Consider the following 23343-nt stretch of genomic DNA (forward strand, 5'->3'; position numbering starts at 1 on the left):
TTTATTCGGGTTTTAGTTTGTCTTTGGTTTTTATCTGTCTTTTTCTGTCTGTTTATCTTTTCTGTCTTTTTGGTTTTGTCTTTCTCTTTCTTTTCGTCGTTCGTGGCAGGAGGTCGGGACCACACCCGTAAAAAGGAAAACTTATGCATGGCTGAACGCAAAAATAGAGTACCCCAGGGAGGTACCGGTCGCTCTGCGGCCGGAGAATCCTCCCCCACCGCACCGGATTTGCCGGGGGTGGGCTGTCCCGCGTCTTCTGGGGGGGACACGCTCAGTCGTAGGAGGGAGTGGGAGAAAGAGGTCATGAGGTGCGTCGAGGCCGTACAGGGGATTGAGGAGCTGGAAATCCACGTGGCCGGCATGGACTCCGAGTGTACGGAGTCCGGACTGTCGGTTGCGTCGGAGGACTGCCGCAACTCCCTGTCGGTAACGACGGAGGACTGCCTGAGGGTGAGCACGTCGCCCAAAAGGCTTAGGCGTAAGAGGCGTGTCGTCGAAAAGTCACAACACCTTGACTCCGACGACGACGTCGAAGTGGTGCAGGTGGAGCGGGCTGCGATCCCGAAGATAGGTGGGAAAGTGGAGTATCTTCATACCGTAAACATGCACTGGGTGTGATGACAGTGGTCGTCCGCCCAGTGTGAGAACGGGGGCCCTGGGTTCGCTCGGGGCTGCGAGGAGACAACCTCTATAAAAAACCTCTGGCGGTCGGCGCGGCTGTCGACGAGGAGGACGTCGTCCGGGCGAGGAGCGCCCGCAGACGACGGAGTCGACGCGGCGACGAGGATCGTTGCTAGGCGTCTTCGGACGCTGGGCAACACTCAAGGAGGCAACACTACCGGCGCCTACGGTTTAACCGTGTGGCGCGGTAGTGCTTATGGAGGATACGGTCCCGGAGGCGCATCGCGAATCTGGGTAAGTATTCACGAGTAGGCAGCTCCCGATTTTAACATGTTAAGATCGGGAGTCCTATCTGCGGAGGACATCCCCGGGCTGCGCCTTGGTGCGGCTTGGTGGGCAGACTGCTGACGGCGCAGGGAGTACGTCGCCGAAGGTAAGTATGCGTGTGGCGCCCCGACCCGTCGGGGCACCGGGCGGAGCGGTGCCTTCAGGACCGCTTCCGTCCGGCGGGAAGGCTATACGCGGTCGCGGCTGCGGTGCGCTTCTAGCGCAACGCAGCGGCGATCGCGGCCTTTGCGTGGGGGGCGGAAGGTGTATTTTCACCCGAAGCCTCAACTTGGACACTCGGAGGAGGATGTAGGGGTATCCGAAGTTCCCGGGAGGCGAGTGATCCGTGGAGTGTGGGCGTGGAGTGGTCCCCGCGCCCAACTTCGGCGGCTCCTTCACTGGAGACCCGCGGCCGGAGTGCGGTTGAATGCAAATGCGAACCCGCACGAAGGCGTCTTTCGTGGTTTTTGGAGGAACACCGAGGGGTTTTGGTGGGTCGGATTCGTCCAGTCCCACAGTATTCGTCCGCTCCCCTTCATAAAGGCGGACGTTTCGGTATTGAAACCTTTCCCCTCGTTAAAAAAAAAAAAAAAAAAAAAAGGTTGACTTGTGGGGGGGCGTGTGTCGGGCAACCTCCAAGTATGGGCCTGCCATTGGGAGGCTTCCCCATCCTCGTGGATACGTCCGCGGGGAACGGTGGCCGAGCAATGGTTTGGTTCTGGTACGCCCTGGGCGGGATAGTAGACGTTCCTTCGGGATACTGCTACTATGTCGGCCGATAGTCCGGCGAGTAGGTAGGAGTGTATATAGTGTATATAGTTAGGTTAAGTTATTTATTTGTAAATAGTTAGGTTTAGGTTGTAAATATGTACATAGTTTCTTCTTGGTTTTCGTTTTGTTTTCCTTCGTTTTGTTTTGTGTTTTGTTTCCTTTCCTGTCCTATATCCTTTCTGTCCCCTTCTTCTTCGTCTTAATTCTTCGCCTTCCGCGGGACCTCACCCGGGTAAAAAAGGAAAAACATGATGACATGGCAGAACCTAAAAAACGATTACCCCAGGAAGGTACCAGCAAAGCTGGAGAATCCTTCCCCACCGCACCGGACTCGCCGGGGGTGGGCTGTCCCAAGTATTCTGGGGGGGACAAGTTAGGCCATGAGTGGGAGGATGAGGAGGAGGTAGATGCAGCGAGGAGGGAGTTTGTGGAGAGGCTGCTGGACCAGATGGAGGCGGAAGCAATGGAGGGCTTGGATTCCGACTTCTCGGGATCAAGTCTCTCCTTGGATTCGGAAGCAGGAAGTGACGTTGCCGGCACATCAACATCTTTGCCGCAACGGCGATCCCAACGCAAGAGGCGGATCGTGGAAAAGACCAAACCGGACGATGACGCACCAGAAATCGTGTTTAAAACACCGGTGCAGAAGCCCGCAACACCATCTGCGGCAAAGAAGGCGCCCGTTACAAAAGTGGGTGGTAGTAATACCGGGCCAATAAAGAAGGTGACGAGGGGGGATGACCCTGATCTGGCGCAGGCGAAGGCCGAATTGGCCGCCGCTACCCAGAAAGACATGGAGATGGAGGCGGCAGCCGCAGTAAAAGCGGCTGCTCCGAAACCGGCGAAGCGCCCTACCACCCGCAGACCCTCAGATGAGGATGCGAAGCGCTCCGACGTCCTGGTTTCGGACATCCAGGAATGTGCCCTGAAGGTCCTCGATGCCGTGAAGAAGTCCGGCCACCTGAAGGGCACAATCGTGAAGGACATCAAGGACGCCGTCGCTACCATCCGCGCGGCGTCTGAGTCACTAGAGGGTAGGACGTCGTCTACCGAATGCGCAGCGCTTCGCCGGGAGAATTCCAGGTTGTCGCGAGACTTGGCGGACATGAGAGAAATGATGACCGCAATTAGGGAGGAGTCCGCCAAGTACTACGTAGAGTTGAGGGACCTGAAGAAGAAGACCATGGGGTCCACCGGCCAGAGCATGGATCAATTGGCGGTGCTCAAGGCGGAGAGGGCAGAATGGGAGCGGGAGATCTCCGCGACCCGTAACTCCTACCAGGAGTTACTGAAGAGGAGTACGGAGGACCGCCTACTGCTCACTACGGTGCAAACGGAGTTGGCGGAGGCCAAAGTCGCACTGGCAAAACTGCCGGAGAGTGCGACCATGGACATGGCCACTGACGCTCAGGGTGCTGAGCCGGTAATCACCGTGGGCGTTGAGGCACGCATCGTCCGTCAAATCGGGGACATTTTCAATGCCCGATTTGAGAGAATTGAGGAGCTAGTGGGCAGGCCGAAGAACTCGCCGCCTAAACGAACCGCGGCCGCACCCCGAACACCTGGGCCGGCCACGAGAGGAGGAAATGCGGCTCCTGTAGCCAGCACTAGTGGAGCGGGGGTGAGCGCTTCTCAGCCTCCGCCTGCTAAAGAGCAGTGGACGACTGTTGTTCGTCGGGGAAAACGCGCCAAGTCCGGAAAGGACCAGACGTCGGCCCCACCCACACAGGCGTCTTCAGGAGGTGCCGCTCAAAAGGAGGCTCCGAACGTGGCCCGGAATCAGGCCAAGAGGGGAGAAAACGCACGGAGAAGACAATTCCGCCAACCGCGCTCATCGGCGATAGTGCTAACGCTAAAGCCGGGAGCTGTGGAGGCGGGATCCAGCTATAAGTCGGTGCTCCGAGAGGCCCAACAGAACATCAGGTTGGATGCCCTCGGAATCACCGAACTTGGCTTCAGGCTGGGCATTACGGGGTCCCGCATCCTTGAAGTGAAGGGACCAGTGGAGGAAAGCGGCGGGAAGGCGGACGCCCTCGCTGCAAAATTGTCGGAGGTACTCCCGGCAGAGGTGGTCAGCGTGACCAGGCCGGTCAAGTCTGCGGAGTTCCGCGTCTTGGACCTGGACGACGCCACAACAGCAGCTGACGTGGTGGCAGCCGTAGCGCGAGAGGGAGACTGCGCCGAGGCCTCCGTGAAAACGGGGAGATCCGGCGCGCTCCCTCAGGGAGTGGCTCCGTCTGGGTCCGAGGCCCAATCGGAGCAGTGAAGCGGTTGGTAGATGCCGGCAAAGTTCGAGTGGGGTGGACGATGGCACGGGTGCGGTCTTTGGACCCCCGGCCGATGCGGTGCTTACGCTGCCTGCTCACAGGTCATGTGGGCCAGCGGTGCACCGCCAAGGAGGACCGCGGCGGAGCGTGCGTCCGCTGCGGACAAGACGGCCACAAGGCCGCATCGTGCACCGCCCCCTCGCCGCACTGCCCTTATTGCGCGGCGGCGAAGAAAAAGGCGGACCACCGTATGGGTAGCACCAAAGGGTGTCGCCTGCCGAAAGTGGCGAGAGTGGAGGAGATGGAGGCCGAGACCGGCCCGTCACCTCCCACCACCGGCCTCGCGGCAGCTGACGCGGGGGCGTCAGCTGTCACCTAAGGAGGTATGAGGCCAGGAGTAGGCGCGCGTGGTGTCCGCGCGTGCCACTCAGGAGTTGGGCTGAAGAGCCCGCGCTGCCGGGGTTTACGGTTGAATATCATTTGATCCCGTAACCCCGGCACCAAAGCGCTCGGAGGACACCAAGGGGTTTTAGCCGGTAGGAGTCCGGCAGTACCCCCACGCTTCCCCCGGGGCGTGCGGGTCTCCATGACGGATTTCCCCTTGTAAAAAAAAAAAAAAAAAAAAAGGTTTTCCCTCGGCGATCCATGGGGGCGCCCTTATAGGTTCGTCAGGGGCAAGTTACGCCCCTGGGCGCCCCCCGTGGCAGAGGGTCTCCAGCCGCAGCAGCTGGAGGGGGTGTTGGAGGAGCTGTTCCCGAGACAGCCTCCCTTCACGCCTCCTCCGATGATGCCGCGTGGCAGTGATGAAGAGGCCAGCGGCGTCAGCGCTGCTGCGGTTCCTGCCATCACCGAGGAGGAGTTCGCCGCGGCCGTGGATAAACTCCGGGGCAAGAACGTCGCCCCGGGTCCGGATGGTATCCACGGCCGCGTCCTGGCCTTGGCCCTAAACACCCTAGGGGACCGACTCCGGCGCTTGTTCAATGCGTGTCTGGAGTCGGGACGGTTTCCCAACCAGTGGAAAGCGGGTAGAGTGGTCCTGCTCCGCAAAGCGGAGCACCCTGCAGGTTCGGTGGTTCCCTCGGCGTTCCGCCCCATAGTGCTGTTGGACGAGATCGGCAAGCTCTTCGAGAGAATCTTGGCGGGCCGACTCGTCCAACACCTGTCTCAGGTAGGTCCCGATCTCAGCCCGAAGCAGTTCGGGTTCCGAGAGGGGCGCTCGACGATAGACGCGATCTCGCGTGTGCGCTCCCTCTCGGAAGAGGCGACGTCCCAGGGTGGGGTGTTGTTGGCGGTCTCTCTAGACATTAAGAACGCCTTCAACACCCTGCCCTTTGCGACTATTAGGGAGGCGCTGAAGTACCATCGCGCGCCTCCCTACATTCGGGACGTGATCGGGGCCTATCTCGAAGACAGGTCTGTGCTATGCACGGGGCGGAACGGCGTTGTAGTGCCGAGGGAAATGGAACGCGGTGTTCCACAGGGGTCGGTTCTGGGCCCGATCCTGTGGAACATCGGGTATGATTGGAACCTGCGGGGCGCCCTTTTAACGGGCACTGACCTCGTGTGTTACGCGGATGACACCTTGGTCACTGCCCGGGGGCGGGACCTACGGGAGGCTACCCGCTTTGCCACGGCAAGCGTGGCACTGGTCGTCGGCCGAATAAGGAGGCTTGGGCTCCAGGTGGCGCTGGAGAAGACCGAGGTCCTATGTTTTCATGGGCCTCGGCGCGCGCCACCTCCGGATGCCCAGCTGGTCGTCAGTGGCCAGAGGGTGGGGGTCAAGCCCTGTATTAGGTATTTGGGGCTTGACCTGGACAGCCGTTGGAGCTTCCGCGCTCATTTCCGGAACCTGGTCCCTCGCCTTATGGCAGCCGCCGGCGCTCTTAGCTGGCTGCTGCCAAACGTGAGGGGCCCGGGAGAAGGTTCCCGCCGCCTATACCTCGGCGTGGTGCGGTCCATGGCCCTGTACGGGGCCCCCATCTGGGTGGGGGCCCTAGGTAGGGAAAATGTGGCCTGTCTTAACAGGCCACACAGGGCCATGGCCATCAGGGCCATTAGAGGCTACCGCACCATATCCGGGGAAGCGGCGGGTCTGCTGGCGGGGTCTCCTCCGTGGGACTTGGTAGCGGAGCTCCACGCGTCAGTGTACCACTGGCGCGCGGAGCGACGTTCCATGGGGGAGGCACTCGCTGGTCACGAGATCGAAGCGCGGAGGTCCGACTTTCGGCGGATCCTCAGGATCGAATGGCGGGCTAGATTGATGAGCCCGTCGGCCGGCCTGAGGACCGTCGAGGCTGTCCGTCCCATCCTCAAACGGTGGATGAATAGGAGATGGCCACTGACGTACCGCATGACGCAGATACTGTCCGGGCACGGATGCTTCGGGCGGTATCTGTGTCATGTGGCGAGGAAGGAGCCGACGACCGGCTGCCACGAGTGCGGAGGTGTTGAGGACACGGCGCAACACACGCTGGACGAATGTCCAGCGTTCGAGAGTGAGCGCCGTGTCCTCACACGAATAGTGGGGGACGATCTCTCGCTGCCGAATTTAGTTCGGAGGATGGTCAGTAGCGAGAGATCGTGGCTGGCGGTGAGCTCCTTCTGCGAGGAAGTTATCTCGCGGAAGGAGGCGGCGGAAAGGGAGCGGGAGTCAGCTCGTCCCGCTTCCCTCCGCCGCAGAAGAGCCAGGCCTAGAGGTGGGAGCGTATCCAACTCCGCCCCCCTCTATCCCCCACTGGGGCCGGGGTGACTGCCTTGAGGGAGGCAGTTCCCCCAATCCAAAGGACCCGGAGGTGTGCGCGTGTACCCACACGCCTCCACAATGGAGTAGGGCGAAATAGGTCGCCCTAACCACAAAACGAGATGGGGCCTGCCCTACAACATCTACAGGGCGGGCCGTCGCCGTCGGAGCTGGGGTAGAATGCACCTGCGATCCCCTGGCTCCGGCATAGGCGCTCGTAGGTACACCGTGTGGTTTTTTAGTGGGTACAAGACCCACACACCACCTCGCCATCCCTCCGGCGGGGTGACGGTCTTTTGAAGATTTTTCCACACGTTAAAAAAAAAAAAAAAAAAAGGTTCCCCCGCAGGTTCGGTGGTTCCCTCGGCGTTCCGCCCCATAGTGCTGTTGGACGAGATCGGCAAGCTCTTCGAGAGAATCTTGGCGGGCCGACTCGTCCAACACCTGTCTCAGGTAGGTCCCGATCTCAGCCCGAAGCAGTTCGGGTTCCGAGAGGGGCGCTCAACGATTGACGCGATCTCGCGTGTGCGCTCCCTCTCGGAAGAGGCGACGTCCCAGGGTGGGGTGTTGTTGGCGGTCTCTCTAGACATTAAGAACGCCTTCAACACCCTGCCCTTTGCGACTATTAGGGAGGCGCTGAAGTACCATCGCGCGCCTCCCTACATTCGGGACGTGATCGGGGCCTATCTCGAAGACAGGTCTGTGCTATGCACGGGGCGGAACGGCGTTGTAGTGCCGAGGGAAATGGAACGCGGTGTTCCACAGGGGTCGGTTCTGGGCCCGATCCTGTGGAACATCGGGTATGATTGGAACCTGCGGGGCGCCCTTTTAACGGGCACTGACCTCGTGTGTTACGCGGATGACACCTTGGTCACTGCCCGGGGGCGGGACCTACGGGAGGCTACCCGCTTTGCCACGGCAAGCGTGGCGCTGGTCGTCGGCCGAATAAGGAGGCTTGGGCTCCAGGTGGCGCTGGAGAAGACCGAGGTCCTATGTTTTCATGGACCTCGGCGCGCGCCACCTCCGGATGCCCAGCTGGTCGTCAGTGGCCAGAGGGTGGGGGTCAAGCCCTGTATTAGGTATTTGGGGCTTGACCTGGACAGTCGTTGGAGCTTCCGCGCTCATTTCCGGAACCTGGTCCCTCGCCTTATGGCAGCCGCCGGCGCTCTTAGCTGGCTGCTGCCAAACGTGAGGGGCCCGGGAGAAGGTTCCCGCCGCCTATACCTCGGCGTGGTGCGGTCCATGGCCCTGTACGGGGCCCCCATCTGGGTGGGGGCCCTAGGTAGGGAAAATGTGGCCTGTCTTAACAGGCCACACAGGGCCATGGCCATCAGGGCCATTAGAGGCTACCGCACCATATCCGGGGAAGCGGCGGGTCTGCTGGCGGGGTCTCCTCCGTGGGACTTGGTAGCGGAGCTCCACGCGTCAGTGTACCACTGGCGCGCGGAGCGACGTTCCATGGGGGAGGCACTCGCTGGTCACGAGATCGAAGCGCGGAGGTCCGACTTTCGGCGGATCCTCAGGATCGAATGGCGGGCTAGATTGATGAGCCCGTCGGCCGGCCTGAGGACCGTCGAGGCTGTCCGTCCCATCCTCAAACGGTGGATGAATAGGAGATGGCCACTGACGTACCGCATGACGCAGATACTGTCCGGGCACGGATGCTTCGGGCGGTATCTGTGTCATGTGGCGAGGAAGGAGCCGACGACCGGCTGCCACGAGTGCGGAGGTGTTGAGGACACGGCGCAACACACGCTGGACGAATGTCCAGCGTTCGAGAGTGAGCGCCGTGTCCTCACACGAATAGTGGGGGACGATCTCTCGCTGCCGAATTTAGTTCGGAGGATGGTCAGTAGCGAGAGATCGTGGCTGGCGGTGAGCTCCTTCTGCGAGGAAGTTATCTCGCGGAAGGAGGCGGCGGAAAGGGAGCGGGAGTCAGCTCGTCCCGCTTCCCTCCGCCGCAGAAGAGCCAGGCCTAGAGGTGGGAGCGTATCCAACTCCGCCCCTCTCTATCCCCCACTGGGGCCGGGGTGACTGCCTTGAGGGAGGCAGTCCCCCCAATCCAAAGCCCCCGGAGGTGTGCGCGTGTACCCACACGCCTCCACAATGGAGTAGGGCGAAATAGGTCGCCCTAACCACAAAACGAGATGGGGCCTGCCCTACAACATCTACAGGGCGGGCCGTCGCCGTCGGAGCTGGGGTAGAATGCACCTGCGATCCCCTGGCTCCGGCATAGGCGCTCGTAGGTACACCGTGTGGTTTTTTAGTGGGTACAAGACCCACACACCACCTCGCCATCCCTCCGGCGGGGTGACGGTCTTTTGAAGATTTTTCCACACGTTAAAAAAAAAAAAAAAAAAAGGTTCCCCCGCAGGTTCGGTGGTTCCCTCGGCGTTCCGCCCCATAGTGCTGTTGGACGAGATCGGCAAGCTCTTCGAGAGAATCTTGGCGGGCCGACTCGTCCAACACCTGTCTCAGGTAGGTCCCGATCTCAGCCCGAAGCAGTTCGGGTTCCGAGAGGGGCGCTCAACGATTGACGCGATCTCGCGTGTGCGCTCCCTCTCGGAAGAGGCGACGTCCCAGGGTGGGGTGTTGTTGGCGGTCTCTCTAGACATTAAGAACGCCTTCAACACCCTGCCCTTTGCGACTATTAGGGAGGCGCTGAAGTACCATCGCGCGCCTCCCTACATTCGGGACGTGATCGGGGCCTATCTCGAAGACAGGTCTGTGCTATGCACGGGGCGGAACGGCGTTGTAGTGCCGAGGGAAATGGAACGCGGTGTTCCACAGGGGTCGGTTCTGGGCCCGATCCTGTGGAACATCGGGTATGATTGGAACCTGCGGGGCGCCCTTTTAACGGGCACTGACCTCGTGTGTTACGCGGATGACACCTTGGTCACTGCCCGGGGGCGGGACCTACGGGAGGCTACCCGCTTTGCCACGGCAAGCGTGGCGCTGGTCGTCGGCCGAATAAGGAGGCTTGGGCTCCAGGTGGCGCTGGAGAAGACCGAGGTCCTATGTTTTCATGGACCTCGGCGCGCGCCACCTCCGGATGCCCAGCTGGTCGTCAGTGGCCAGAGGGTGGGGGTCAAGCCCTGTATTAGGTATTTGGGGCTTGACCTGGACAGTCGTTGGAGCTTCCGCGCTCATTTCCGGAACCTGGTCCCTCGCCTTATGGCAGCCGCCGGCGCTCTTAGCTGGCTGCTGCCAAACGTGAGGGGCCCGGGAGAAGGTTCCCGCCGCCTATACCTCGGCGTGGTGCGGTCCATGGCCCTGTACGGGGCCCCCATCTGGGTGGGGGCCCTAGGTAGGGAAAATGTGGCCTGTCTTAACAGGCCACACAGGGCCATGGCCATCAGGGCCATTAGAGGCTACCGCACCATATCCGGGGAAGCGGCGGGTCTGCTGGCGGGGTCTCCTCCGTGGGACTTGGTAGCGGAGCTCCACGCGTCAGTGTACCACTGGCGCGCGGAGCGACGTTCCATGGGGGAGGCACTCGCTGGTCACGAGATCGAAGCGCGGAGGTCCGACTTTCGGCGGATCCTCAGGATCGAATGGCGGAGAGATTGATGGCCAGTCCATCGGCCGGCCTGAGGACCGTCGAGGCTGTCCGTCCCATCCTCAAACGGTGGATGAATAGGAGATGGCCACTGACGTACCGCATGACGCAGATACTGTCCGGGCACGGATGCTTCGGGCGGTATCTGTGTCATGTGGCGAGGAAGGAGCCGACGACCGGCTGCCACGAGTGCGGAGGTGTTGAGGACACGGCGCAACACACGCTGGACGAATGTCCAGCGTTCAGTGAGCGCCGTGTCCTCACACGTGTGGGGGAATGATCTCTCGCTGCCGAATTTAGTTCGGAGGATGGTCTAAGCGAGAGATCGTGGCTAAATAAATTATCTGCGACAATTATCTCGCGGAAGGAGGTCCCAGGGAGCGGGAGAGCTTGTGTTACTAAACAACTGATATAAATACTTATATTTTTTTAAATGTAAATACATACATGGTGTACATAGAAAACACACAGACCGATACAAACAACCATATTCATGAGTACAAATGTTTGGAACATGTGACTAATCGAACCCGCTTCTAACAATCAATCCACAACCAATTCTGAGTAAAATTTGTTTTTGATGGAAATATTCTATAATTTTCAGAATATGAGTCAACCTGCCCTACAACAGATAATCCAAGGTCTGCCGTCCCTCGGTCAGTAATTGAAAATACTTTACATACACCTTCTATAAATGAATCAACCTCAATGCAGCAAAGTTTTGTGGATGTTCCAAGTACTTCTAAATCTACATACCATAAACAGGTAAATATTAATACAAAATACAATAGTAGTATCACAGATAAGATAACCTTACACACATATACAGCATTCCATACGGCGGGGTCTAACATGAACTATATTATTGTTTGGGCTATTTTATTTAACAGCTATATCTGAATCAGTTTAGAAAATGGGTGCTTAGTAATAAAGTATGCTAATTGGTATGTATCTGTAATATAAACTTGATTGGGTATTGGGTATTAACAAGGTAGATTTCTATGATTTACCTACATAATCGTTAGCAGGCACTCTACAAATACGGCTCTCAAATCTACAGAATGTATTTTATTATTCAGATAATACATGCCTACTGTTTAACTCTGACGAAAAAAGAGTTATTATAAAGTTTAATATATCTGGTTTATAGCTCCTAAATGGATAGATCCATTTCATTATTTTTTTATATCAAAATCAATCTATTTTTAAAATCTATTTTTATCAAATCTGATTTGATAAAAATAGATTTTACCTATTATAAATTACTGTACATAGCATGCCTTATGTCATTTGCAATGTATTATCCCAATAAGAATTCCACAATATAAATTTAATAATAGGAAAATAATATCTTTAAAACTGAAATCCTCGAAAAACTGGTCTGTGTCCATTTTATTAATAGGTACTTAGTTTTACTTGCAAAACTTTCGGTCTCCACAGGTGTGTACCTGCCAGTAGTAAATCATTAGGATCTGAGTCTTTACCACTAGCAGTATAGAGGGTCTGTCATAAAGTGAAAATAATAACACAATATTGGAATCAAAAATATGTGTATTGATTTATAATTTTTACCATTATTTTTAAGTAATACTTTTTATATGTGGTTTATTATCTATTAATGTAGTGAGTGTAACACCTGACATGGCTACACTGAACTTATTTAGATATTAAATACGGCGCAACTTGAATGGATGCCTGATCCATTAATTAATTAATTAAATATTTTCAATTGATGGTTATTAGGATGCAGGGACAGCACAATATTGGTGGTTGATAATGTCTCTGACTTTGAAATTGTAGTGTTGAGGCTAATTATTTATTTTATTTGTTGATAGTACAGATATTGTTGCATAATAAATTTTGATAGTTGTGTTGAATTTATCTGCCGAAATATAATTTATACTTCCCCTTGTTTTACTTCCAAACTATTATTTAAATTATATATGTATTAAAGACACCAGAGGCAAGTTCAGCAGTTATGTTAAGTATTATAGAAAAAATGTATGGTACCATTTCAGACTACATCTACATCCAAAAGCACTTCAGATAATGCTTCAAACAAACCATCAACATCAAATATTCAAAGGAAGCCTGGAATTTTAGGCGAAATTCAAGTCAGAAAAAGTACAGAATTAACATCTAGAGAAAACAAATTATATAAAATATGTAAGAGGAAATTTAAGGAAATTATAAGATTAAGAAAACAGTTGAAAAGCAAGAAAATAAATATAATAAAAAAAATATCAGAAGATGAAAATGTGCAAAAATTTTGTAATTTAAATATATCAAATTCTTTTTTAACTTTATTACAAAGTCAATTAAAAAATTGTCCAAAACGACCAAAAGGACGACGTTACACAACAGAACAAAAGATAATGGCGTTAGCTATATACAAAAAATCACCAGCCTGTTACAGGCTTTTGAGACGTATGTTTGCTTTACCCGGCCAAAGTTGTTTGAAAAAATTATTGAATGAGGGACCCGGAGTCACAAGTGCCATTAAAACCAGGCCTAAACAAACATATATTTGTATCGTTAAAGAATGTTTGTGAACAACAAACAAGTCATGAAAACATCTGTATTCTATCGTTTGATGAGATGAGTATCAGAAAACACTTATTTTATGATAGGAAAAATGATATAATACAAGGCTATCAAGACCATGGCAACCATGGTAGAAACGGTACAGTTGCCAATAAAGCCCTCGTTTTTATGCTTGCGGGAATTCGAAAAAAATGGAAACAGCCCATAGCATTTTACTTTTCGAACATATTAACCGCAGATAGAATGACAGTAATTTTGAAAGAGGTAATAATTTTATTTATTTATGTAGTATAACCGTACATGTATGTATAACCTAACACAACTACTAAACTATTGGTTTTATTCTTTCAGATACTTACGGAATGCTTCAATTACAATATTAATATAGTCGCAACTGTGTGCGACTTATCAACCGTTAACTTGAAAGTGTTGAAAACACTTGGTGCTTCACCTGCAGAACCCTACTTCATACATGATCAAAGGGAAATAGTAACAGTGCTAGATCCACCTCATTTATTAAAATGCACTCGCAATCTCTTAATGAAGAATAATATTGAATGTATAACAGATTTAGAGTCACAAGATGCAAGTATTAAAGGTAAGTAATATATACGTATCAGTTTTTTTAATACAGGTGTAACCTTTATAAAATAACAGTGTAGGTATAGAATTTTAAATATGACAAATATTTAGTAAATAATTTTAGGTGTTAGACTTTGATTAATTTTCTTTTTGTTTTTAGGCATAGTCAAATGGAGTCACATTGAACAATTTTATAATCAAGACAAAAATAACGCAAATTTTGTTTATGCTCCTGTATTGACTGACCATCATATACATCCTAATATGAAACAACAGATGAGAGTGAAACTTGCAGCACAAGTTTTTAGTCACTCTGTTGCTGCCGGTATATTAGCAAAAATTGCGTCTAGTAAGTGAATTTGGTTATTTTTAATTATTATCTTTTATAATTTGAGTGACAAATGAACATAAAACGATTGTGCTATAAAATGAATTTTTAAATGTAGTTTAATAGTATCTGAGAGTACACGTACAACGGCCCAGATATGAGGCTGATTGTGGAAAATAAAGTTTAATTTACAATACAATTTAATTTCCGAGAGAGCTTCACGTATGCACTATGTTTTAGCACCCTCATCAATTATATTTAAAGACTGTGGCCATTATAAATTATACTGTAAAATAACACTAATCAATTGTCTGATGAGTAAAAATAATACCTGAAAACTGCAAATTAGTGGTTACAACACAATAAAATAAAAATAAATGTTTGGTTTTTCGAGACAGACGAAGTACATAAGTACCTATTTACATAAAAGTTTTTATACCATTTTAATCACTTTGTACGCCAGTCTGTCTTCAACCTTACTTCAACCTCTGATTTCACAGTAAAACGATAAGTTTTATTGTTATAAAAAAATTACTGTGAGAAATCAGTATCACTTTTAAAAGTATTTTTTTGCAGATGAACTTCCAAACAAAGCCCATGCGACTGCAACATTTGTTAAAAAAATGGATGATTTATTTGATTCAATTAATGCGGACAGTCCTGACCTGCGTAGAGGAAAAAAATATTCTTGCAACTTAACAATGCGGAGTCCTCACTTAGCCCTTTATAAAGATATGCGAAAATTTATATCATCAATGAAATATCTAAGTAGCAGGACAACTCCTCCTTCTCAAGACGGATGGATACAGACTTTAAATGCCATAGAAAGGTTGTGGAATAATTTGCAGGTCCAAAAAGTCAAGAGCTTGTCCACGCGTCGCCTGAATCAAGACCCTTTAGAAAATTGTTTTGGATGCATCCGATATTATTGTGGGTCAAATACGAATCCGACAATTTCCCAATTTGTGGCAGGTATTAAAACGGCTATAATTACAAATTTACGGCACTCTGGACAAAATACAAATTGCGAAGATGACAGTGCTACTTTAGCAAATAATTTGCTCCCATTTTTAACATCGAACTTGGAACAGGAGCAACAAACATATACTGAACATACTGTATCAGCTGATAATGTAGAAACATTATTAGCTAATACAGTGGAAGCAATGGACCAAGCTACCCCTGAAGGTCAAGCTTGTGCATATATATGCGGTTTTATATTTAAGAAACTGAGGCACAATGAATGTAAAGATTGCCTAAATATTTATGTGACAAAAAATATTGAAGCAATTCACATATTTACCAGCTTTAAGGAATATGAAACTTCAAACACGTCATTAAATTATATAAATAAAAATGTGGTAGTATGTGTAGAAAAGTGTGCCATAGTAATTAATAATTATTTGAAAAACAATGCACACACTCCACAAATACGAACAAATATAATGACATCTTTGGGTTCTGTTGATTTTAGTTTTTTAAATACTTGTGTAAATCATTTTGAAAGTAATAAACGGCACATTCAAAACAGTATATTTTATATATGTGTTAAAAGGTACATTATAATTAAAAATAGAGAAATGGATGAAGATGAGAAAAAGAGAGCGTTAGAAAGAAAGATGAAGATTTTACAAAATAAATGAGAATTGTATTTAATGTTTTAAGGCGTGAACTCATTCGTTTTAATTTTTAAAGATGTAAATGAAATGAGGTCTCACTCATTTATAAAGAACATTTCAAAGAACAAAATGCCTTGATTCGTGAAATGTCTTGAAATATTATACAATAAAAAAAGAGTTTGAAGGTATGAATGGTAAAATGAATTACGAATTTGATATATTAGCATAATGACATTAAAATAAGAATAATATTGATATATAAACAATAATATATAATCATTTTTAACTTTTATCATAATAATTTTTACTTTTTAACTGCGCGCTGTAATGTGCTATCTGTAATTATGTAACTATTTACAGAAGTATAATTAATATAATTATTAATATAAAATATGCGTGTCTTCACATATGGCGGAATGTGTTGAACCATATGTACCCATTATATAATCATTGTGCACACCACATTCCTCGCTTTCCTTTTTTGTAAATATAAAAATAATTTTATAATTTCTTTATTAACCATCTTGTGTTACAAAAGATATGAATATAGCTTATGACAGTAACAGTTATTTATACTGTATAAATATTTATAATAAATTGAATAATAAATCACTGAGGTCTGTTTTTAAAAATTACTTAAATATCTCACTGCTAAATGTTTCTACTCATTAGAGATTAACTGTAAAATTGATCAGATAAATTATTTATATTAGACATAATATTATAATTTATTTTATAATAAGTTGGTAACTAGCAAAAAATAAATGTTAAACCAATGTTCGTCCGTCCATTATACTCATGAGCGAATGCTTCTTGTAGTTGGTCTGCCCTAATCACTACGATTGATTTAGTCTTATTTAGTTCTAAACCAGTTGGTTGTATATTTAACATTTTCTCTATTTGAGTATTGAATTAGTGCTATTTGGTTGTTTGTATTCACACATCAACTTAAAAATGTAATGTTACAACAAAATTATTTAAAAGAGCAACACGCAATTTCCTTGTTCATTCTTCTTGTGTTGAGACAGCTTACCGAATGAGCGGTAGATTGAAAAAAAAATGTGGTATCTATTTAAAAGTACTTCAATGTAAGTTTATTTGAATAAAGGATTTTCTATTCTATTGACACTAACATTAAAAAATTCTGTTTTACACAACATTAAAACTATATATAATAAATTTGCATGCTAAGTTAACTGATTGAGGCACTGGCAAAAATTAAAATAACTACATCTTGCTACATTCAAATTAAATTAAATAAATATTTTTAATTTGTTTATATGCAACTTTAAAGTATCATCAAAAAAATGAAAGATTGCATTTTGTTATAAACGTCAAAATTAAAAATGATATGTCCTGTAACGGCCTGTTGTAGAACATATTATTCTTTATTTTGTCTGTTACTTCAAAAAGTACTAAAATTTATTCCAGTGTTATTTTACTGTATAAAATAGAATGATATAGAATTGAAAGCTTTTAGCATGCATAATCATTTTAATGAACTATTAATATTTATCTAAATAAATGTGTCATTTCTCATGTATTTACTCTTTTTTTTTATTTTTGCTAATTTTAATTGTGATTTGCTACAAATCTAACCCCACCGGCGGGAGGACTCTGATGGATGGTAAACGTAGTGACGGCAGAATGTTGATAAATATATTTCACCGAGCTATAATATTTTACATTCCGCGCTTACCACGTTTATCAACCATCGCAGACCACCGGATCCGTCTTGAGTCGGCAGTCAATAATGGCGGGATTTAAAAATAAACTTTGAATTTCCCGCCAAGGGGGCCAATTATTTATAATAATTTTTAAATATCCCGCCACGATAATTTTCAAATATCCCGCTATTTCGCTTTTCTTCAAAAAGTATTCAGTGCTAATCCGGTACGGCGCTAGTAGTATAAGTGCGTAGTCGTGGTTGCAATTTTTTAATACGGAGACGTCATTCTTCTCTTGAGTAGTATATTCTTTGTGTTGTACTGTGCACAGTTATCCAATCAGCTGATTTATAATTAACCAATTGTTGGAGTTTAGGCTTTGTTTACTTTCGTCTTCACTAATTTTTAAATTATAAAACGGTAAAACTAGATCTCACCAGGTTTTGTTGTAAAAAATATCCCGATTTCTTGATATTAACGTTGTAAATATTTGAGGTTATGTAATTTTTCGCCCCGGTATGTATTTTAATAACTTTTGTTCAATTTTCTTTATTATAAACACACTTTTATGATTTATTTGTTATGGAGCAACGAAAGTACGTATATATGTTACCAATAACACAGAGCAATATTTAACGATTTTTAGCGGTTTACTAAATGGGGCGATGATCTGCTCATCGCAGATGGTCTTTTTTTTCCCTCAACTGGCAACACTTGCTATAACTGTCTTTGTTAGCTGGCCGAAATAATTAATTACTTTTATATCATTTATTAGTATAATTTTATATTGGTTTATTATAATTAGTGAGTGTTGGACGAGATCGAGCTCTTGAGAGAATTTGTGGCGGGCCGACTCGTCCAAATTTTACGTACCCAGGTAGGTCCCGATCTCAGCCCGAAGCAGTTATTTCTTTTTCCGAGAGGGGCGCTCGACGATCGACGCGATCTCGCGTGTGCGCTCCCTCTCGGAAGAGGCGACGTCCCAGGGTGGGGTGTTGTTGGCGGTCTCTCTAGACATTAAGAACGCCTTCAACACCCTGCCCTTTGCGACTATTAGGGAGGCGCTGAAGTACCATCGCGCGCCTCCCTACATTCGGGACGTGATCGGGGCCTATCTCGAAGACAGGTCTGTGCTATGCACGGGGCGGAACGGCGTTGTAGTGCCGAGGGAAATGCAACGCGGTGTTCCACAGGGGTCGGTTCTGGGCCCGATCCTGTGGAACATCGGGTATGATTGGAACCTGCGGGGCGCCCTTTTAACGGGCACTGACCTCGTGTGTTACGCGGATGACACCTTGGTCACTGCCCGGGGGCGGGACCTACGGGAGGCTACCCGCTTTGCCACGGCAAGCGTGGCGCTGGTCGTCGGCCGAATAAGGAGGCTTGGGCTCCAGGTGGCGCTGGAGAAGACCGAGGTCCTATGTTTTCATGGGCCTCGGCGCGCGCCACCTCCGGATGCCCAGCTGGTCGTCAGTGGCCAGAGGGTGGGGGTCAAGCCCTGTATTAGGTATTTGGGGCTTGACCTGGACAGTCGTTGGAGCTTCCGCGCTCATTTCCGGAACCTGGTCCCTCGCCTTATGGCAGCCGCCGGCGCTCTTAGCTGGCTGCTGCCAAATGTGAGGGGCCCGGGAGAAGGTTCCCGCCGCCTATACCTCGGCGTGGTGCGGTCCATGGCCCTGTACGGGGCCCCCATCTGGGTGGGGGCCCTAGGTAGGAAAATGTGGCCTGTCTTAACAGGCCACACAGGGCCATGGCCATCAGGGCCATTAGAGGCTACCGCACCATATCCGGGGAAGCGGCGGGTCTGCTGGCGGGGTCTCCTCCGTGGGACTTGGTAGCGGAGCTCCACGCGTCAGTGTATCACTGGCGCGCGGAGCGACGTTCCATGGGGGAGGCACTCGCTGGTCACGAGATCGAAGCGCGGAGATCCGACTTTCGGCGGATCCTCAGGATCAGGTGGAGAGAAAGGCTGGCCAGTCCATCGGCCGGCCTGAGGACCGTCGAGGCTGTCCGTCCCATCCTCAAACGGTGGATGAATAGGAGATGGCCACTGACGTACCGCATGACACAGATACTGTCCGGGCACGGATGCTTCGGGCGGTATCTGTGTCATGTGGCGAGGAAGGAGCCGACGACCGGCTGCCACGAGTGCGGAGGTGTTGAGGACACGGCGCAACACACGCTGGAAATATGTCCAGCGTTTGAGAGTGAGCGCCGTGTCCTCACACGAATAGTGGGGACGATCTCTCGCTGCCGAATTTAGTTCGGAGGATGATCAGTAGCGAGAGATCGTGGCTGGCGGTGAGCTCCTTCTGCGAGGAAGTTATCTCGCGGAAGGAGGCGGCGGAAAGGGAGCGGGAGTCAGATCGTCCCGCTTCCCTCCGCCGCAGAAGAGCCAGGCCTAGAGGTGGGGGCGTATCCAACTCCGCCCCCCTCTATCCCCCACTGGGGCCGGGGTGACTGCCTTGAGGGAGGCAGTCCCCCAATCCAAAGGCCCCGGAGGTGTGTGCGTGTACCCACACGCCTCCACAATGGAGTAGGGCGAAATAGGTCGCCCTAACCACAAAACGAGATGGGGCCTGCCCTACAACATCTACAGGGCGGGCCGTCGCCGTCGGAGCTGGGGTAGAATGCACTTGCGAATCCCCTGGCTCCGGCATAGGCGCTCGTAGGTACACCGTGTGGTTTTTTAGTGGGTACAAGTCCCACACACCACCTCGCCATCCCTCCGGCGGGGTGACGGTCTTTTGAAGATTTTTCCACACGTTAAAAAAAAAAAAAAAAAAAGGCACCAAGCTTACTGTCTCCCGTTCCCCGAGGGGGGTAATGAGGAGTTTCCGCCCCCTTGGTCTGCTGAGTTCTGGTCCATGTCAGACTCAGTAACCGAGGCGGATTTGGAAATGGAGGATCAATCGGCGAGGTCGAGGCCCGTCTCGCGGCCCAGGTCACGGGCATCTCGTCCGTCATCGGCGTCGTCAACGCGATCGACGCGTTCGACGCGCTCCATACTTGTGGAGGACGAGTTGTCCGGGTGTTTGGTATTCCGCGACGACGGGCTCACGAGGGCGGCTGTCGCTAAACGGCCACATACGGATGGGTCGGGCCCCTCCGTGACGGTGGGTGGCGGGGTTCAACCCTCCAAAATACCCTGTCCGTCGAACCGGAAGGGGGCGCCCCTCAATGTTCAGAGTGCGAAAGGACCTAATTCGCCGCCGGCGGTGTCACGGCAAAACAGTCTGCAGGGGGAGAGCCCCTTGATGATGTGGTATTCGCTCGCCCTAAAGAGGTGATGTGCAGCAAGCCATCCCCAAAGGAGCCGGCAGCGATCACTGTCTACAGGGCGGAGGCAAAGAGCAAGCTGTGCACGGCCTTGGCGACCATTGACAAGTGCCGCAATATCAAGGGGGTCGATACAAAGAAGCTGAAGGAGGACCTCGGAAGCATCCTAATTATGACGGAAAGGTTGGACCCGAGTGTTACCGTGGACGAGACCTTCTCTTGGGCAGCAGAAAGGAGTAAGGTAATGGCGGACCTTGAGAAGCTCCGCAAAGAAAATGTGGAGCTTCGCAAGCAAATTAATCTGCTCATCGCGGGAGGGTCTGGGCTCCGGACTCCTTCAGTTGCCCCCTCGGCTTCAAAGGAACCGGCGAAGGTGAGCGTCACAGCCCCGGTTCCTGCGCCGAGTGATGTCGAGGCGTTCAGGGCGGACATCTTGGAGTCGGCCGGCCGCTTAATTTCGGCCCAGGTGGAGGAACAGATGAGGAAGGGCTTCATCCAGTTGCGGGCCCTTCTGGACAAGTCCTCCCCGGCGCCGACTATCCGCCCTGAGTACCGCCCGCCACTTCAAAGCGACGGGCAGTACGAGGTTCTGTCACGTCTGCCTGGCGCAGGGGGACCAGGATTTAGGGACGCTCCCCATCTGCAGGGAAGTCGGGGTGCAGACTTCCCACGTCTGGAGAAGCGTCAGCCCGCCAACCGTCCGGTTTCCGACGGTCAGCAGCCGGCGCGCCGTCGGGCGTGGGACGCGCGCAAGAAGGGTGGAACACGGTGGTGAAGCGGGGCGGTAAAACCCGCACCGTCCCCGAGAGACAGACTCAGAGCACCCAGAGCACACAGAGGAGCTCTGGGGCTGCCTCTCAGGGAAGGAAGAACAAGCAGGCCCCGCCATCACCGTCCAAACTGCGTGCACCGCGATCAGCGGCTGTGGTGGTTACCCTCGCTCCGGGGGCGGAGGCTGGCGGGCTGACGGGGAAGAGGTGGCAGCCGCCGTAGCCCAGCAGGGCGAGTGTGCGGCGGCCGCCGTCAAGGTCGGAGAAATTCGACGAGGTGCGTCAGGCCTGGGTACCTGCTGGGTGCGGGCCCCACTAGCCGCGGTCAAGCGGATCACGACGGCAGGCCGGATCAAGATCGGCTGGGTGTCCGCCGCTGCGGAACTGCTGCGGCAGAAGCCGCTCCGGTGCTATCGGTGCCTCGAGAGCGGGCACGTGTTGGCAAGGTGCTCGCACGAGGAAGACCGAAGTGGCTTATGCTACCGGTGTGGAGAACCCGGCCACAATGGCGACTCCACACTGCGTGGTTTGCGCAGCGGCGGGTCGCCCAGCCGATCACCGGGTGGGGGCCAAAAAGTGCCCCCAATCCCGGTCCAAGAGAGCGAGGGGATCCGCACTGTCGTCGGCCCGCGGCAATGGCCGCCGGGGAGAGGCTGAGGTGATGGACACCGGTTAATAATGGCAATCCATCGCCTCCTGCAGGGGAATCTCAACCACTGCGCGCGCGCCCAGGATCTGCTTCTGCAGAGCGCGGCGCAGTGGGGAGTTGACCTTGCAGTGGTCGCCGAACCATATCGTGTTCCACGTAGTGACCACTGGTTCGGCGACACCTCTGGCCTGGTGGCCATTGTCGGCACGGGCAACCCCGCGACCCCGCTCGTCAGCCGCCTATTCGGCGGAGCGGGGTACATAGGTGTGAGTTGGGGGGAAACCGTCGTTGTCGGGACATACTTCTCTCCGAACAGGACTCTCGCCGAGTTCGAGCCGTTCATGGACGGGCTGGGGGCCGCTCTGGAGCTATACTCGGCCCGTCCAATGATGGTGATGGGGGACTTCAATGCCAAATCCACGGCATGGGGCTCCCCCATCACCGACTCTCGAGGCAGGGTCCTGGAAGACTGGGCGGCCGCGGCCGGCCTGGTAGTGTTGAACCGAGGGTCGGCCGCCACGTGCGTGAGACAGCAGGGGGAGTCGCATATCGACGTATCCCTCTGCAGTCCAGCGATCGCACAGAGGGTGCGGAGCTGGCAGGTATTGGATGAGGTGGAGACTCTATCCGATCATCGGTATATTCGGATAGATGTTCTCCCCTCACCCGAAGCTCTGCACCCTGGTCGCCGGGAGAGCAATGTCCCACAACTCCCCAGATGGGTGCTGAAACGTCTAGATAAAGACGTGCTGATGGAGGCTTCCATCGTCCAGGCCTGGGTTCCAATACCGGAGGGGCCTGTGGAGGTCGACGTAGAGGTGGGCTGGTTCGGTGAGGCTCTGTCGCACATTTGCGACGCGGCGATGCCCCGAGCCGGCCCTCGACCTCCTAGGCGTCAGGTGTACTGGTGGTCGGAGGAGATAGCGGCGTTGAGGGAGGAGTGCTCCGCCGCCCGCCGCCGGTACACCAGGCACCGCCGACTCAGGCGGGGCCGCGACGCCGACGAGGAAGCACAGCTGTACGAGCAGTACAAAGAGAGGAAGAAAGCTCTGCAGCTGTCCATCAGCAGGGCCAAGGAGACAGCCAGGGAAGAACTCCTGGAGACCCTGGACAGGGATCCATGGGGGCGCCCTTATAGGTTCGTCAGGGGCAAGTTACGCCCCTGGGCGCCCCCCGTGGCAGAGGGTCTCCAGCCGCAGCAGCTGGAGGGGGTGTTGGAGGAGCTGTTCCCGAGACAGCCTCCCTTCACACCTCCTCCGATGATGCCGCGTGGCAGTGATGGAGAGGCCAGCGGCGTCAGCGCTGCTGCGGTTCCTATCATCACCGAGGAGGAGTTCGCCGCGGCCGTGGATAAACTCCGGGGCAAGAATGTCGCCCCGGGTCCGGATGGTATCCACGGCCGCGTCCTGGCCTTGGCCCTAAACACCCTTGGGGACCGACTCCGGCGCTTGTTCAACGCGTGTCTGGAGTCGGGACGGTTTCCCAATCAGTGGAAAGCGGGTAGAGTGGTCCTGCTCCGCAAAGCGGAGCACCCCGCAGGTTCGGTGGTTCCCTCGGCGTTCCGCCCCATAGTGCTGTTGGACGAGATCGGCAAGCTCTTCGAGAGAATCTTGGCGGGCC

General features: G+C 51.8%; 3 protein-coding genes and 1 pseudogene across 3 annotated transcripts; all 4 read left to right on the forward strand.

Moving 5' to 3' along the window:
- The first annotated feature begins 1975 nt into the window (after positions 1 to 1975).
- On the forward strand, positions 1976 to 3985 carry LOC131840861 (uncharacterized). The gene has a single exon (XM_059189054.1). It carries the CDS (start codon positions 1976 to 1978, stop codon positions 3983 to 3985), a length of 2010 nt encoding a protein of 669 aa, XP_059045037.1.
- A 1796-nt stretch (positions 3986 to 5781) lies between these two features.
- Positions 5782 to 6636, forward strand: LOC131840858 (uncharacterized; the record flags this gene model as incomplete). The annotated part of the gene is made up of 1 exon (XM_059189051.1): positions 5782 to 6636. A coding segment is annotated over one exon (855 nt), but the record flags the coding sequence as incomplete, so codon positions are not given.
- A 1170-nt stretch (positions 6637 to 7806) lies between these two features.
- LOC131840859 (uncharacterized) lies at positions 7807 to 8661 on the forward strand (the record flags this gene model as incomplete). Its single annotated transcript, XM_059189053.1, has 1 exon — positions 7807 to 8661. A coding segment is annotated over one exon (855 nt), but the record flags the coding sequence as incomplete, so codon positions are not given.
- Positions 8662 to 9831: 1170 nt separating this feature from the next.
- LOC131840862 (uncharacterized) lies at positions 9832 to 12788 on the forward strand (annotated as a pseudogene).
- The last annotated feature ends 10555 nt before the right edge of the window (positions 12789 to 23343 follow it).

The sequence above is a fragment of the Achroia grisella genome, unplaced genomic scaffold (genome assembly GCF_030625045.1).
Source record: "Achroia grisella isolate CSIRO2021 unplaced genomic scaffold, CSIRO_AGI_Agris_v1 utg1496, whole genome shotgun sequence".
NCBI lineage: Eukaryota > Metazoa > Arthropoda > Insecta > Lepidoptera > Pyralidae > Achroia > Achroia grisella.

What these genes read in the sequence shown, in the direction of transcription:
- LOC131840861 (XM_059189054.1), top strand. Translation starts at nt 1,976, where the DNA reads ATGGCAGAACCTAAAAAACGATTACCCCAGGAAGGTACCAGCAAAGCT.